This window comes from Abramis brama, assembly GCF_963993115.1.
Source record: "Abramis brama genome assembly, chromosome: 7".
Taxonomy (NCBI): domain Eukaryota; kingdom Metazoa; phylum Chordata; class Actinopteri; order Cypriniformes; family Leuciscidae; genus Abramis; species Abramis brama.
Window position 1 is genome coordinate 23,791,892 of NC_139969.1, and position 17,285 is coordinate 23,809,176.

At 37.4% G+C, this 17,285-nt stretch overlaps 2 protein-coding genes across 3 annotated transcripts; one reads left to right on the plus strand and one right to left on the minus strand.

Moving 5' to 3' along the window:
- The first annotated feature begins 201 nt into the window (after nt 1-201).
- Nucleotides 202-5,788, plus strand: lrrc8da (leucine rich repeat containing 8 VRAC subunit Da). The gene is made up of 2 exons (XM_084120509.1): nt 202-511; nt 1,848-5,788. The coding sequence occupies exon 2, from the start codon at nt 1,850-1,852 to the stop codon at nt 4,328-4,330; it is 2,481 nt and encodes an 826-aa protein (XP_083976635.1). The 5' UTR covers nt 202-511; nt 1,848-1,849; the 3' UTR covers nt 4,331-5,788.
- A 621-nt stretch (nt 5,789-6,409) lies between these two features.
- znf644a (zinc finger protein 644a) lies at nt 6,410-17,066 on the minus strand. 2 transcript variants are annotated; one of them, XM_084120508.1, is made up of 6 exons: nt 16,947-17,066; nt 10,917-13,539; nt 9,152-9,679; nt 8,471-8,596; nt 7,585-7,687; nt 6,410-7,413 (listed from the first exon to the last, which is right to left on the minus strand). In XM_084120508.1, the coding sequence occupies exons 2-6, from the start codon at nt 13,513-13,515 to the stop codon at nt 7,221-7,223; spliced, it is 3,549 nt and encodes a 1,182-aa protein (XP_083976634.1). In that variant the 5' UTR covers nt 13,516-13,539; nt 16,947-17,066; the 3' UTR covers nt 6,410-7,220. The 2 variants fall into 2 exon arrangements, with proteins under 2 accessions (XP_083976634.1, XP_083976633.1); XM_084120507.1 differs by having other exon boundaries at nt 9,152-9,682.
- Nucleotides 17,067-17,285: the final 219 nt, after the last annotated feature.

The window sequence follows — 17,285 nt, forward strand, 5'->3', positions numbered from 1 at the left end:
CTGCACGGGGTTAGTCTCAATTATTAAATGGTTATGGCTGTCAGAATTGTAATATTTCACATACTCCACTTATAATTGAAAATACACCTTTATGTAAGACACTGCTTTTTGTACAGGGCGCGTCTTCTGGGCTAAAGGGCTTTTTGGTGATAATTCACCTTATCCGGTGGGTTCATAAACGCTACGCAGTCACCGTCCAATGAGATACGCAGTTGACGAGCGGAACAACTTCGTCATTTTGACTGCTGAACTACAAGTCGGAGCAAGTCGGACAAAGAATCGCATGTTTTAAACCTCTCGCCGAGTTCAGACTTCTGTGGACAGGGTGTGCATTCCTTGACGGACATTACATTATATGCTGAAAGAAGATTGTTTGGTGGCGATTGTGTATTTGACTTTTGTAGTCCGTTTCCTGCTCAACGTCAACTTTTGTCAAATCTAGCGTCTACAGCAATATGACAACGATAACAGTGCGTGCTCTTCTATCCCAGTGAGAACACCAGCAGAGACAGTAAGTAGACCGCTTTACTATCTGGGTCTTTGAGGCTTGTTTTTTCCTGCTTCCTAGAAATATATGATTCCCTGGGGTTGCAGGTTATGTTAGTTCAGTTCGCGTTTTAGACTCGATCTACCTTATATGTAGATCCTGACATCGTATTACTGCAAATACGAATATGAATATTTCTATTTTAAGACGTATCATTAGCCTGATATTAACCATTTTAGAACAACCTGGAAACGTTTTCCATTTAACGTTACTGGGTCATCGATTAAATGGGTCCATTTCCATTCTGAAAAGGTTATTTAAAAAAGTTTAATAATAATAATAATAATTTAATAAAAATAATGAATTAATTACTTAAAAATAGTAACATGGTTGTCAGTTTTGTAGTTAAATTAGCCATTTGTCCTTTTACTATCATGACACTACAAGGTGTTACTTAGACGGAGAATTTAACTGACATTAAATTAAAACATAGCCTTGTTTTCTGTAAAAAATTTTTTTTAAAGATCGCCCTCTACTGACAAATGTAACAAATGTGAATTTAAGTGTGGGAGGAAGCCTGAAATTGTCCTGAAAAGTTCACTATGCCTTCAAAATAAAGGCACATAAGGCATTCATTTTATGGAATGACCAGCTATGTAATCACGTTAAAGTCAGAATAATGGGCTTAGCTTGTATATTTCTTAAAATCCTTAAATAGTTAACACAGACCGAATGGCCTACACAAATGATTAACAGCTGTTATGTGTTTCCAGACTCTATTTCTCAGGCAACAGTCTGAGAAAATAGCAGGCAACGAATAAAGCTGCACTCGAATTGTGTGCATGCCACTAGGAGTACATTTAAAAACAGAATTGGGATATTAATACCACATTGGCTGCTAAAATTGGCTGCTGTTTTAACCTGGAATCAGAAAACATATCCAAAGTTTATGGACACGTGTTTTTCATGCCACACGAACATGTAAGACGTTGCAGTGAAGTGCCATTTCAAACATTACACGCTCTTGAGATGGTTCGGACCATTCATGTTGTAACTTGAAGCCACATGTGGCTAGCAGGTATTTGACGAATAGTGCAAACTGCACAGTCAGTACATGCACTCTGGTTAACTCACTCATTTATATACACATTTGTACATAAGTTGCTTTCAATTAAAGAATCTGCTAAATGACTAAATGTAGCCTAAATCTACTCTTTAAAATATGGTATTTGTTTATTTTATCTGGGAGTAAACACCCAAGACTTTAAAATGTGTACATCATTAACATTTGAGACATGAAGTTAAAGACTCAAATTAGTTCTGTTCAAACATGCACTGACTGCACTGCTCTTTATTACAGGGATGTTTAGTCTCACTGAAGTTGCCTCCCTTAATGACATCCAGCCAACCTACCGTATTCTGAAACCATGGTGGGATGTGTTCATGGATTATATTGGGGTGATAATGTTGATGTTAGCCATCTTTTCTGGGACTATGCAGTTATCCAAAGACCAAGTGGCATGTCTTCCCATTCTTGAGGAAAGCACAAACCCTAAGGAAGCACAAAATCTACCAGAATGTTCCACATCACTTCTGGCGACTGCACCCACACCCAGTAAAGACCTTCCTGACAGCGTTGCACATGAACTTCTTAACACTCAATCTACCCCCTTAAAAGGAGAGGGTATGAAGTCTCAACCTGAACCCAGAGGACGTAAAACAAACCTGGACTATCAGCAGTATATTTTTGTCAACCAAATGTGCTACCATGATGCCCTACCATGGTATAACAAATACTTTCCTTACCTTGCCCTCATACACACCATAATGCTGATGGTAAGCAGCAATTTTTGGTTCAAATACCCAAAGACCAGCTCAAAGATTGAACACTTTGTTTCCATTTTGGGACGGTGCTTTGAATCGCCATGGACGACGAAAGCTTTGTCCGAAACCGCTTGTGAAGATTCTGAGGAAAACAAGCAAAGGTTCACAAGCGGTGCGGTTTACAAAAAACATGTATCCTCAGAGGACAGCAGTCAGTCTACTCCTTTAATGGAAACTCCAACGGTACAGTTTCCTACCGAAAAGCTCATTGCAGAAGCTCCCAGCCTGACCACCTTAGACAAAAAAGATGGAGAACAGGCCAAGGCTCTTTTTGAGAAAGTGCGAAAATTTCGAGCTCACATCGAAGACAGTGACTTTATCTACAAACTCTATGTGGCTCAGACTGCAATAAAAGCACTGAAGATCATTTTGATTTTGAGCTATACGTCAACATTTGCCGCACATATCAGTTTCTGCCATATATGCCATCCTAAAATCGAAAGTTTGACCGGGTATGATCAATTCATTTGCACGCACAACATGGCATTCATGTTAAGGAAACTTCTCTTCACCTTCATGGCTATGATATGTCTCTATGGACTGGTGTGTTTGTATACACTCTACTGGCTCTTCAGGAGACCTCTTAAGGAGTACTCTTTTGAAAAAGTCAGAGAGGAAAGTAGCTTTAGTGATATTCCTGATGTAAAGAATGACTTTGCGTTTCTCCTACACATGGTCGACCAATATGATCAGCTGTACTCCAAGCGATTTGGTGTATTTCTCTCCGAGGTCAGTGAGAACAAACTACGAGAAATTAGCCTTAACCACGAGTGGACGTTTGAAAAACTACGTCAGCATGTGACATCCAATGCTCAAGATGAACAAGAACTTCACCTCTTTATGCTGTCAGGACTCCCTAATGCAGTATTTGACCTCACCGATCTGGAAGTCCTCAAGTTAGAGCTTATTCCTGAGGTCAGAATTTCAGCCAAAGTTTCTCAGATGACCAACCTACGGGAACTACATCTATATAACTGCCCTGCTAAAGTCGAACAATCCGCTTTCACTTTTCTCCGCGACCATCTGCGATGCCTTCACATTAAGTTTACTGATGTTGCAGAAATCCCAACATGGATTTATCTTTTGAGGAGCCTCAAGGAACTGAACCTGATTGGGAGCCTGAACTCTGAACACAACAAGATGATTGGTTTGGAGTCACTGAGAGATCTGAGACACTTGCGGACATTGTATCTCAAAAGCAATCTTAACAAAATACCCACAAATCTAACAGAACTGTCACCACATCTCGTCAAACTGGTGATTCACAATGATGGCACTAAATTACTGGTACTGAACAGTCTCAAGAAGATGACCAGCCTAGTGGATTTGGATCTCCAGAACTGTGATTTGGAGAGGATCCCCCATGCCATCTTTAGCTTGGCTAACTTGCAAGAACTGGATTTGAAGAATAACAATATCCGGACCATTGAGGAAATCATCAGCTTTCAGCACCTAAGAAGATTGGTGTGCCTCAAGCTGTGGTACAACAAGATCAATGCCATTCCACCATCGATAGGCCTGGTAAAGAGTCTGGAGTCCCTCATTATCTGTCACAATAAACTGGAGACCCTTCCTCCAGCTTTGTTTCATCTCCCCAAACTGAGGCACATTGACCTCAGCAACAACTCCATCTCAAGTATACCAGTGGAGGTTGGACACCTTCACAACCTTCAACATTTTGCTATCACAGGGAACAAGGTAGAAGTTCTGCCTAATCAACTGTTTAAATGTTCCAAACTGAAGGTTTTATTGGTGGGTCATAACAGCATCACCTCCATCCCAGAGTCCATTGGGCAGTTAGTTCAGCTGTCCCAACTTGAGCTCAAAGGAAACTGCTTAGATTGCCTTCCATTTCAGCTTGGCCAGTGTCACCTTCTTCGGAAAAACCTCCTCTTCGTGGAGGATCATCTTTTTGACACGCTGCCTCTTGAGGTCAAGGAAAGTATCAGTAGTGACTAATGGAAGTCTTCAGAATGGATTTAAGCATTATTAATGATAATTCGCTCTTATCGGTTGATGAAAATATAATCAAACTAGCCAAATATATTTAATAAATGAACATGCAAGGGGCGGAATGTGGACACTCTTATAAATGATGGATGTTTCAATTCTTTGGAAATCTGCTGAAATTTCAAGGACCTGCTAATATGTCATCAACGTATGTTCTAGAAATGGGCCTCAAAGACAGGAAGCAAAACCATTTGTTGCAAAATATAACAGGAACGTTGCAAATAACAGGTTTGTTTTTGCTTTTGTTTGCCTATTAGCACAGGTATGTTTAGTTTAAATTATGTTCTGTTACACATTTACTTGTATATTGTTTATTGTTATTTATATACATTTAAGTTACTATATTTAATATGTAGACTGATGTGTATTTTAAAGGGATAGTGCACACAAAAATGAAAATTCTGTCATCATTTACTCACCCTAACGTTGTTCCAACCTTGTATGACTTTCTTACTAATGTGGAACACAAAAGATGAAATTTCAAAGAATGTTTCTACTGTTGTTTTGTCCATCAGTGGGGCCCAAAACAACATTCTACCCCACAGACTTTCATTGTATGGACTGAAAAAAACTCGGACTTTTTTTAAAATATATACCACTATGTTCTGCAAAAGATAGAAAGTCATACAGTTTGAACAACACAAGGTTGAGTGAATTATGGCAGATTAACCATTTCTGGGTGAACTATGTATAAAGGTCAGTAGTTACCCTAAATGTCCTAAATTTTCAAAAGTGTCTATCAGCACCAGTTTTCTTATGAAAACCAACTTAATTTTGAACAAAATGCTTTTATATGTATCATGTATTTCTTACGATTTAGTTTAGGAGCAGTGCTTATCAACATTTTATAAAATCTAAAAGACATGATCTGATATGATGAAAGACGTTATGAAATTTCACATGTTCTCTTTAGCAATAACTGCAAAATTGCAACACACTTTTGAGTCTGAGAATGTATTTTGAATTTCCTTTGTTAACAGTGAAACATATACATTTTCTTTTTGCTGTATTGTGATGATAAGAGGCCTATCAAGGACTAAGAAATGCAAGATGGGGGGGGATGTGCATGCTGCACTTCATGATTACAACCACAGTGACCTTGTAAAGCTGCTCGAGGTTTACTTATGCATTGTCGTAACGACTTTATCTTAGAATATGCCACATGCTTGGCAAAGAACATCTGGTAATACTGCCCTTTGCAATGTAATGATTAATGTCTTATTTTTTTCCGTTTTCTGATTGTTATTATTAAATGTTGCGTATAAATTAGGTTTGAATATGTGTTACAGTGTTTTAAAAGTACAATGGTACAAAGGTTTCAACCTGTAGTTTGAGCACTAAAAACTGATATTTACAAAGAACGATACCTGCAAATATCACAAATTAAATTAATTTGATTTACGAGAATCTGACTTCTGCTTTTTGTACTCTTAATTGATTTTGGCTCAACAGTCAAACAGGCACACTCTTGAGTAAATTCAAGTATTTAAATACCACACTTTTGCCTTCATACTTGTTTCAACTTGTCTGCCGCCTTATTTCAAATTCAAACACGTTGGTTTATAGAGTATTTGCCCACCCCCTTCCAGTTGGCTTTGCTGTTGTTTCCCCAAGACATTTCTACACCTTTATAACCATGTTTGTAGTTACAGCTGGGGAAAAATTTGCCCAAGACAGAGCCCTTCAGTTACTTCAGTGTGATAATTAGGACCCTTCTGCTCATGTTTCATTTGAAGAAAAAAGGAGTATTTCGGGGAAAAACTACTTAGAGAACTGATATACCGATAAACTTGTTGAAACCAAACTTCTCAGGATCTGGTTAAAACCACAAGTTTTTCACATGACTGGATGATTTTGCTTTCTGCATGTATTCCAGTATCACTAGTAATGTCTTCACAATGTCGTTTGATTATCTACTCATCTGCTAACATTGTTGGCAATATGCAAATTATGTGGTGTAATCTGTTAATATGAACAATTACATTCATGTAAAGTAAGTTACATTCATAGCTTAACATACCAACAAGCTGAAGACGACAAAAACATTTTATTCTGAACAGCAAAAATGTTTATAGTGATTTACATTTTTCACATAAATTACCTAAAAAGGTTTATACACAAAAATATCTGAACTGTAAAAAATGGCCTACACAAGTAACAGTTAATGTTTTTTTTTTGTTTTTTTTGCACACGTGGCAAACTTACAGATTTAAGATAAAATCAAAACAGGGTAATAAGTGAAAACCAAAATGTTACGAGCGGAAACGGTGTAAACAGGGAGTTATGACATGCATACTGTCTGAACCGCTAAATATCAATAGAACAGGATGTTTTACACAATGACTGATGTGTTGGCATGAGTTAAACTTCTGAATCAAGTAAATATATAGACTTACATTTTTACACATATGCATCATATGTGCACCTTCCAAGGCTCGTGGATGGGACAACAAAAAGACAAAATTGTGTTTGTTCTCAAATTAAAATGGCTTGTTATAAAATCCACAAACATAATCATTTCAGTTTTTGTAGAGCATAGATCTGTGATGATGACAGATTAAACTCAATGTGAGAAGCATCTGAGGTAAAGGTTGTCTTTTGGAGGTGGGTTCCACTGAAATCTCAACATATTCACCCACCATTCGTACGTTCTTTGACCATGTACAACACCAGCACAATGTAACAATATCTAAAAAGCGGTCTGTGATAAGAATGGATCCTCATTCAGATTAAAACCAAAAGTCCTTACTGATGGCAATATAAAATTTAAACCAAATAACCAAACAATGTACACACAAGTGATATTTCAAGGACAATCTCTGTGTGTGTGTTCCTGGGCTCATGAGGATGTTTGCATCACTGAAGATTGTGCCTGTGGTACGGTGTTGGAGCAAGAGTCCTTGGGGAAGGAGGTGACTTCCACCATCCCAGCCCCTGTGTGCGGTACAGCGGTATTCATAATGTGCCTCTGTAAATGCTTTATCCAGTCCTCCTGCACTGACAAAGGGCCCTGGAAGACTAGGTCACAAAACCTGCATGTGGAAACAATTACACATTAGATTACAATGACAAATGTGAAAAGAATGGAAAAACAAGAAACAAAACAACTAGACAAAAATCATTTTACAATATACAACATGCATTACAATATATATTGTAATATTATATTAAATATGCATTTATATATTTGTAACAGAAGTTACCTGCAAGTAAGTCTGTAGATTTCCTCTGGACTGTGTAGCAGCGGGTACATTTTCTTCTTTGACCCAGACCTTGATCTTTGCTTTCTCTGTTTACAGTCATAAGCTGCAATAATGAACAATGCATTTATTAGAAATTACATAAACATATTTAAAAAGCACACCATATGCTTTTAATCTATAACAACATTGAAGGCTTTTTCTCAGGTTTTTAATGTTTAGCAAAATATGTTAAAGCACCCATTCCATAGATTACAAATAAAGTCTTACCCTTGTGGTGGCTGGCTCACATGACCAGCCGAATACCACTCACTTTATCTCAGTAACCCTCTATTATTGGGCATTTGATTGTGAAAAAAAAATAAATAATCAAATGATAACAATACTTTTACAATGGCATAGTGCAGCAACTACAATCTGATTAACCATCAGGTGTCTGTATAAATCTCTACTAAAAGCACCTGAATTATCCTTGTAATTATTTTTTTTTTTTAAAAAATCTATTAAAAATGTTTATATTACTTAAATGGTTAGTTCACCCAAAAATTTAAATTCTGTCATTAATTACTCGCGTTAATGTCAATGGAGGGACAGAAAGCTCTCAGATTTCATCAAAAATATCTTCATTTGTGTTCTTACGGGCCTTCTCAAGGTCTTACGGGTTTGGAATGACATGAGCGCGAGTAATTAATGACAGAATTTAAATTTTTGGGTGAACTAACCCTTTAAGTTACTTCCATGTTACTTTTTTTTATGAGAAATTGGAAGAGTCAAAGCAAAGTTTAGTAAAGGGTGTGAGCATGTGACATGCATTCTGCAAGAAAGTAGAACAAGAAGCCAAATGCAAGTACACAGGTGCATTTACATAGGAGGAAAGAAAGGTGCGTACTAGTTCCATCCAGAAGAGCTTTTTTCTTTCTATGTGCATATGCCCTCAAATGATTGGAGAGACTAACACCACTGTGGAAGGTGGCATTACAGTGCACGCAAACTTTTCTATTGAGTTCACTTTTCTCTGTAACAAAAACACAACACATAAAAATGAAACACTTATAGTCATTATAGATACTGTAATACACTGTTAATGTACTCTTCATGTTCAAACCACTAAAATTCAGGCCTCTCATCAAAGGATCATTTAGCAGTAGCGATCAGTGTATATTTGGAGAAGTCTAAGATTTGTAATTTACATAAAATACTACACTAGTGTATAAAAAGTATATAAAGCAGACTAAATTGTATGGCTATAGTGAAAATAAAAGTGATACATTTACATTTGAAATAATTATAGCTACATTTGAAACATTCATTATTGATTAAACAATGAGGGTATAATCTCTTCATGTTTAGATTCCACTCAAAATTATAACTTTGACATTACTTATTCCTCCTCATGTTGTTCCAAACCAGTATGCTTGTTCTTTTTCCGCATTTCAATCATATGGGTTTGGTCAAACATAAGACTGAACAAAGTGTCACAGAATTTCCTTTTTTTTTTTTGCAAGAACAGTCCCTTCAAGGAGTGGTTCAGATTCATTACAGTTGATCAGTGAAACAAATGAAACGTTACCTTCTAGTGAATTTGGCACTGCTTTGAAAGGTTGTATCTCAAGGCCACAGTCTTTGCCTGAAGATAAAAGGAGAGCCTTTCTCGCCATGTGGGATGAGTGCTTTGCTTTGGTCTCTTCATGGGCTCTTCTTTTCTTCAAAATTCCAATCAGATCACTTGGTGGTGAGCCTTTATTAATCTCTATCCTTTTCTTTTCCTCCTTATCTTTATGCCGTTTGACAGTTGAGGCGAAGGTTAGTCCGTTATTCAAACTAATAGGATGGAAAGACTTGGTGGCGCGGCACTTCTTCTCAAGAACCTGTAGCTTCATCTGAAACTGTTTCTTGTCGCGCATCAATTCTTTCAATATGATGACTGGAGATTTGGATGCGGTGGAAGTAGGTTTGCCCAGTCGCTTCAGGTGGCCTCGTACATGATTGGACAGCCCAGTCCTGTTGTCAAACCACTCCCTACAGAGTGGACAGATGAGCTCTGTCTGTTGGCAGTCGGTTGGCAGCTCTGCAGAATGATCAGTCTGGGATGTGTCCTCTGCTGGGAGCAGAAAGCAAAAGGGAAACCACATGTAATCAGCCCAATTTACAACAATTTATTACATTAAAGCCAATTCAATTTGTCCAAACTAAAAGTGAAAACATCTAGATTTAACCAGCCTGCATGTCAGTTAACTTGCACCACACCGGAGGGAATTTTAAACCACAACCATTCCTGACTGTAAACAAATCAAGTACATGTGGCCAGCATGAGGGCACCGAAAAACAGCTTGGAGAAGTGAAACTTCAGCAACCGCAAAATAAAAGGTGCTATCACAGGAACACCTCAAAGAAAATTGTATTTGCCAACAGCTTATATACTAATGGCTTTTCAATCAGAAATGATTATATTCATTCATTTGAATTGTTATAACATCCTAATGATGAGTATGTCTGATTTGAGTGCTTCACACCATACATGAGGGTGGTATTATTATTCTAAATGTGTTGTGGATGGTGCACACATTTATACACCATTTTTATTTTCTTATAGAAATCTTGATATGTTTATGATAAAGCTATACATACATAAGCACTCTGAAATTTGGACATTGCACCCACAATAAACATCAATTTGTCTACATTTTTAATAAAATTATAACTGACCAAATACACAACCAATTTTATACAATTTGGCATGACAACCTAGGAGGAGTATGAAAAAGTATTGCAGATAATTCCCTTATTGTAGCACCACTTTCTGGCCAATTATCAGAAAATTTGGTCCACTGCCTCTTGTAGACATATTTACCAAATATCATGATGATAGTCCTTTCAGAAAAATTGTCATACACTATGTTCTGACGTCTACACCAAGTTTTCTTAATTTTGGAAAAAATACAGGTCAGCCAGTAAATCTGGACGACACCTGACAAATGCATTGGGTTGTACCTGCTAAATGACATTTTCCACACAAAAAACAAACAACAAAAAACTCTGTAATGGTCTATATTAAACAAATAAACTTTAAATGAGTATCGCTTGTCAGTAAGTTCAGCTATATGCCTAGCAGTACACAAAATATTCTAGAGATGCTCCAAAAGATAGAAGCCGATAATTATTTTCATGTTATGGTCACAAACTGGTTAAACCAGCTGCTAAAATTTCTAGCCTACAATCAAAACGTTATTCTTGAATCTGAAAAAAGGAAAGTCTCATAATTAAAGATTTTGCTGCATAACTACTACCTTAATTGATTTTATTAACAAGACTATCAAGTACAAGAGAAGCATCACCTGTTTTGATTTGTGGCAATTTTCGTCGTCGAACTGGAGGTACTTTGTCAAGAGAAGCGACCTTAGCTGCAGATACAGAATGGCGTGCTTTTAGGCCCACTCTGTGCAAATGCCCTCTTATATGATTAGAGAGGCTAATTCCTGACTCAAATACAGCAGGACAGTATGGACAAGCCTTCAGATCTGCCTCAACATCTGAGCTCGCTTCACGCTTTACAGTGGCGATGGACTCTGAGATCTCTTCTTCCTTGTATTCATCTTTGACAGAAAACATCCTCAGGGAACTGTGATTTCTCTTAAAGTGACTAGTTGAGGCAACAAGACTTGCCTTTGTAGGTGAAGTCTGTTTTCTTACAAAACGTGCATTAGCCTTCTTGTTGATTTCACATTCTTCAGGTCTAAGATCATCATTAGAATCACACATAAAGTCAACGTTGTTGATCAATTCTTTACTCCTCTTGGATGTTTCAGGTTTCTTGAAATTTTGGCGACATTTTGGGAAATCTAAAAGAATATCTTGGCCCTGCATATTGTGGAATGGAGTTGACATTTTCCTTTTGGAAGGTGACTTCTTCAATGTTTGCTTTTCCAAACTTAAATGTGTATAATATGAGTTTCCAACATCTGAACAAGTGACGTTTCCATCAGACTTAAAAGTTCTTTTAGTGTTCCCTTCTTTAGAATGAGCTGATCTTTTCAGACACTTAGAGGGGGACAAACTAGTTCCTGTTCCAGAGTAATTGAGGGAATTGTCAAGAAACTCTGTTGCACTGCTTCCATCAGGATGAGTGTTGCATTCTGAGGCACTCTGGTCACTAGGTTTCTTTCTGGATAAAAGTGTGTGAATTGATTTGTCAAGTCTTGATTGGCTTTGGACACTTTTGTGCGTCCACACCTTTTTCTTTCGTAATAGACCGCACTTCTGATCAGATGACAAGTTTTTGTCTGGTGCACGGAGCTTCACTGACAATTTTGGTGACTTTGCTGTTGGTTTCGCACAAGAAGTAAGAACTTTGCAAACAGAGGTCGGCTGTTCAGTTAGCGATAGTTCTTCATCACTGCTGTCAAGGGAATGTGAGGATGCTTGTTCTTCATTAAAATGCGGTTGACATGAAGCCTTAACATGATTTCCAATGATGTCTTTAGGTTTTCTTTCAACAGAACAGGAGTAGGAAATTGGACATGTTGATTTATTGACTTTGCGCTCCTGAAATCCATCTGATTTCCAAACAGTAAGATCAGCACCACTGATGCCATGCTTATGAAGCAAATGGCGTCTCAGTTCAACTTCATTCATTTCAACAAAATCACACTTGTTACAACTATAGTATCGCTTGTCCTTCTCATGGGTCTTAGCGTGTTGCACAAAGGTGTTCGGACAGTTCGTTCCAAAGGTACATTGGGGGCATTGTAACTTTGCATCTTTACCTTCATCTTTAATTTGATGCAACTCGTTTATTTCTTCCATAATTTTCTGTCGCTTGCCCCGGTGAACACTTACGTGATTTAACAGTGAACTATGATCATGGTAACACTGTCCACATTCCTTACATATGAATGGCTTTGAACTAGTTTTATCTTTATTACCTGTACTTTGTCTGTTTTCTAGCGATTTCTCTTTAAAACCACTGTTACGCTGAAAAAAAGTTGGTTCCTCCCTAGAGTCTGATGGCAAAGTTTCTTTAATCAATCCCATCTTTTGAGTCTTGCTAATAGGTTTTTTTGCTGATTTGGGAAATAGGTGTTTGACTGCCTCAGCAGCTCCATTTAAATACTTGGTATGTTTTACAATGGGTGACTTTAATTTGGATGGTTTTCTTGGGGAACGTGTCTTCTTAACAGGACTGCACTCTGTCCGGCTTCCTTCACCTGGGTGATCTTTTTTTGAATCAAAATTCAAATCAGAGTATAGGTCCTCTGAAGGATCGACTTTTAAGACCAATTTTTCTTTACGTTTTCTTCTTTTACGGCCGAGTGGTGACGGAACTCGTCTTTTATGGTTGATGGGTGAAGGAACGGGGGACAGTTTTTCCTCCATTTCTAGACCGTTATCATCATCCCACAGGAACTTCATAAATTCCCTTTGGGGATTCCAGTTAAGGTCATTTCCATCATCATAATTATCTAATGAACTTTCTGGAGATTCAGTATCAAAGCCCCATATACCCCTATTCTCCACATCCTCCGCAGTCAACGTTTGTCTGATTGTTATTTCCCCCTCTTTTCTGAGTGTATCAGGTCCTTCAAAGTGGACGTTGGTTGTGACAGAATTCTGAGCTTGTAATGATTTGGGAAGGAATACTGGTACATTTTTTGAAATATCCAACAAGATTTCATCTGATATATGGGGTGAGGTGGATCCATTGACGTAAGCAGCCTTGGCTGGGCCATCGGAGCAAATGGAGTCCATAAAACCGACACTGGTCAGGAGGTCTCCTTGGTCACCAAGTAGTGCCATGGTCTCTTGAGGACAATGCACTGATGGACCTGGTGTAGCCCCCTCTGCAGAGAATGTCTCGCTGTTCAAAAGGTCCTGAGAGATTCTTGACATTGAGGTGTCATTCTCCTCTACTTTGGCACTCTCCTTCAAACCAGACATTCCTAGGAGTCCTAAGGACCGTTTCTGGGGACAAAAAAAAACAAAAACAAAAACATGAGATGAGCACGAAAATCAATATATAAATGAATTCATGTTAAGTTAGGGATATTAAAAATAAAATAACCCTACAGCCAATTTAGGCTGATTGATCTATAGCATACCATTCATAGAATTTATTTTAGGATTGGAAAAGGAATATCTACTTATATCCTCTCTTGGTTACTATTTCAAGCACTCCAGCAACAGCATTTTGCCACATTTTTGGAAACTTTCTGTAAAATTCTGTAAAAGTTATTTCACCTAAACATGAAAATTATTTCCCTAATCATTAATTCCTCAAGTCGTTCCAAACTCGTAACCCCTTATTATACTGCACACGTCTGCGACATATTACGGCTCCGACAAGGTTTTGTTCCCTGCTCCATGCACTGCCAACTCATGGCAGCATTTCAGAAGCGCAGAAACTGGATTCGCGAGACTACGAAATTAGCCTGTTTTTTTCGTGTTTTTTGTCTTGATTTTTGGGGTTCTACCATGGGTTAGTTGGCTAAATGGTTATGTTTTGTCCAGTTTAATTGTGTTTATTGTTGTGTTCATTGCTATGTCCTATTTTGTTGTGCTGTTAATACGCTTAAAAGTCCAGTTATGAACGACATGGATGATACATTTTAGCTGTGTTTTTTTAGTTGTTTAAAATGCATCCTCAATTATCTTGTATCTAAATTTCACATTAGTGCCTGTGCGGCTTGGATGCAGCAACCGCCAAAAACAGACCAGGCACGTATCTTTAGCAAAGCAGCGCGGAGAGCCGCTTCTGGGACACTTCTGAAAAATTCTGTGGCGCGGCTGTTATAAACACAAGCATTGACAGGAGTGGCCACGACCAGTGGTGGCCGTGTCGGAGCCGTAATGCGCCAAAGATGTGTGCAGTGTAAATAAGGGGTAATACTTTCGTTCATCTTCGGAACACAAATGAAGAATCTTTTTAATGAAATCTGAGTGCTTTCTCTCCCTCCATTGACAGCTATGCAACTACCATTTTCAAGCCCCAGAAAGGTAGTAAAGACATCATCAAAGTAATCAGTGACTTTTATGAAGCGACGAGAGTGCTTTTATTTGCGAAAAAAACAAAAAAACTTTATTTACGAATATAAATCTCCATTCTCCAATGCGCTCATGAGAGCAGCACGACGCATGCGTGCTGTGTTGACGTGAGAGCAAACCTTGTTGCGTGAACGTGCAGCACTCAAGTAAATTGAAGTTAAACCACTGGCGTCACATGGATTACTTTAGTGATGTCTTTACTACCTTTCTGAATTTTCATTTTTGGGTGAACTAACCCTTTAAAACTATTAAAACACATCTACAGACATCAACATCAGCCATTGTTTATCACTGAAGAGATCGTAAAATTGTTGCTGCGTTTTATTAGCCCACAATATGTTGTTTAAGAAATGTATACAATAGAGTTATATCTGCATGGGCAGTAGATCAATTCTGGTTGTATGTGATGTTGTCACCAAGGTAACATTACATTATCTAGCTATGTTGTAAGGCTAGATTTTTGTTAAAATGGTGGCAGCTTCAAACATTTCAGCTTCAATATCACTATTGTATATGGCAGTAATAAGATGCAGCCTAGTTATTTTCCCTGAATAATATTAAACTAAATCACATCTGCTTGTATTACTCTCAAAGTAACTTTGGATCAAATTGAATTTGATATCGTAAACGATTTAAAAATAAACAGATAACTACATATAATTTCTACAACAATAATTAAACATACAGGAAATGCAAACTGAATTCAATGTAAATCTTTCCTACACTTTATGGACTTAACAGTGCATGGGTAACAAAGTCTATGTCCACATTGCAGTCCAAATCCGATTAATTGAGTATCCGATTGGAATCTTATCTAAATTATTGACTGTTCACACTGTGTATTGCAACTGTTCATATCTGATTTGTCCTGTGTGGTGCTCTTTCGTTTTCCTTTCCTTTCCTTGGTTTCTATGGCAATTACATTGCGTTGGTAGGCATATGCAAACGACAACAAAACGGTTATCTTTAACGTGGTGAGAGAAAGTGACAAACTACGCAAAATCCGATTAGAGCGGTCAGACTTAAACAGATTTCCAGAAATGCGATTTGAATAGCCTAGGACTTCAAATCACATATGAATGCAGCTCAAAACGGATTAGTAAAAATTGCATTTCATGTGATTTTTTTTTTGCTGCTCACACTTACTAAATACAATCAGATTCCAATCATATATGCACAAAAATCGGGTTAGGACTGATAGTCTGAATGAGGCTAAATATGTTTTTGCCATTCACATTTGTACATGATAGTTTTGCTCATGGGTGATGAACAATCATCATAACTGGACTTAGTCATAACTGTATTTAACTTATACATATATTATGCTATTATATAAGTGCACTACCAGGTTACTACAAAAATTCTACTACTATTATTAATAATAAAAAAACATTATTTATGTACTAGCTATAGCTACTCTTGACAGCTGGTTAACAATATAATTCAAATTCAAATACAATTTCAACATGTATAAGTTTAGTAAGCCAATCCATTCCTATTGTACATGCATTTTTGTAGTAAGCACCCCTGACTGGTTGGCATTGCATGCTTAAATTGATAGTGGAAATGACACATACAAATAGGCAGAGTTTTAGCTTAATACTATAATAACATTAGAGTGTGCACTATAAATTGTGGCTGATACAGAGCAGGTACAGGGACACCACTACACTGTGCACACAAGATATAGGAAGGAATTCACTTTGCTTATGTGCATTATGACACATTGTATAAATAAAATATAAAACACCTGACAACAATGTACAAAGAATCACCAACAGACAACGGGAAATCACTACAATCTCTTCGGTTTATGTGACAACATTATACAAAATCACATGCTCTCAGAAAATAATCTTTAGGAAAACATCTGTGCCTAAATGTATAAAAAACACATGAATAGTTTAAATAACACGTTAAGTTTTAACAGTTGTCATGATATATAATTGTTGTGATGGAATTCTTAAACAGCACATTATATCTTTCTGGATCAAGTTATGTATATTGCATAATTAGTGGTTCACAAAACAGCAAATGCCTTCAACCCTGCAACCAATTTACTCACAAACAGTCATTTTTAATCATTCAAACTGGCAGTGCAAATCGAGAATTACGTGCATTAATAACTTGAAATATATTTCTGACATCTTTCTGTTAAGGCATTGCTGTTACTACATGAGAGTGTGCTATGAGAGTGTGCTAGCAAGGTAGCAATCAAGCCCATTATGTTCAACATCAAGCTTAAAAACACTTGCCCGTAGAAGAATGTTGGGGACACTTTGATAGTTTCACCTTTCAATGTTGTTGGCAAATGAATTTTAGCCTACCTTTCTGCAGGTGCGATTGTGGACAATAAAACTGAACTGAAATCATTTCATTTTTGCTCGCTCAAGCTTTCCATCTATTGCGAAGCCGCCATATTTGCTCGATGGTCCACAGACAAAGGCATCGCACCTCATTGAGGGGGACTCCAAAAACTTGACAAAATGTATTTTAAAAAGTGTTGATATTATCATTGCCTAAAGGCAGCTACTTATTTGTGATAAAATTTTAGTCAAGAAAAACATATTGAATACGTTTAATCGGGAGAAAATTAATCATTTGTATGAGTCCTGTAAATAATGTCCCCCAAACAAAAAGTGGACTATTCCAAATAGGTGGCAAGT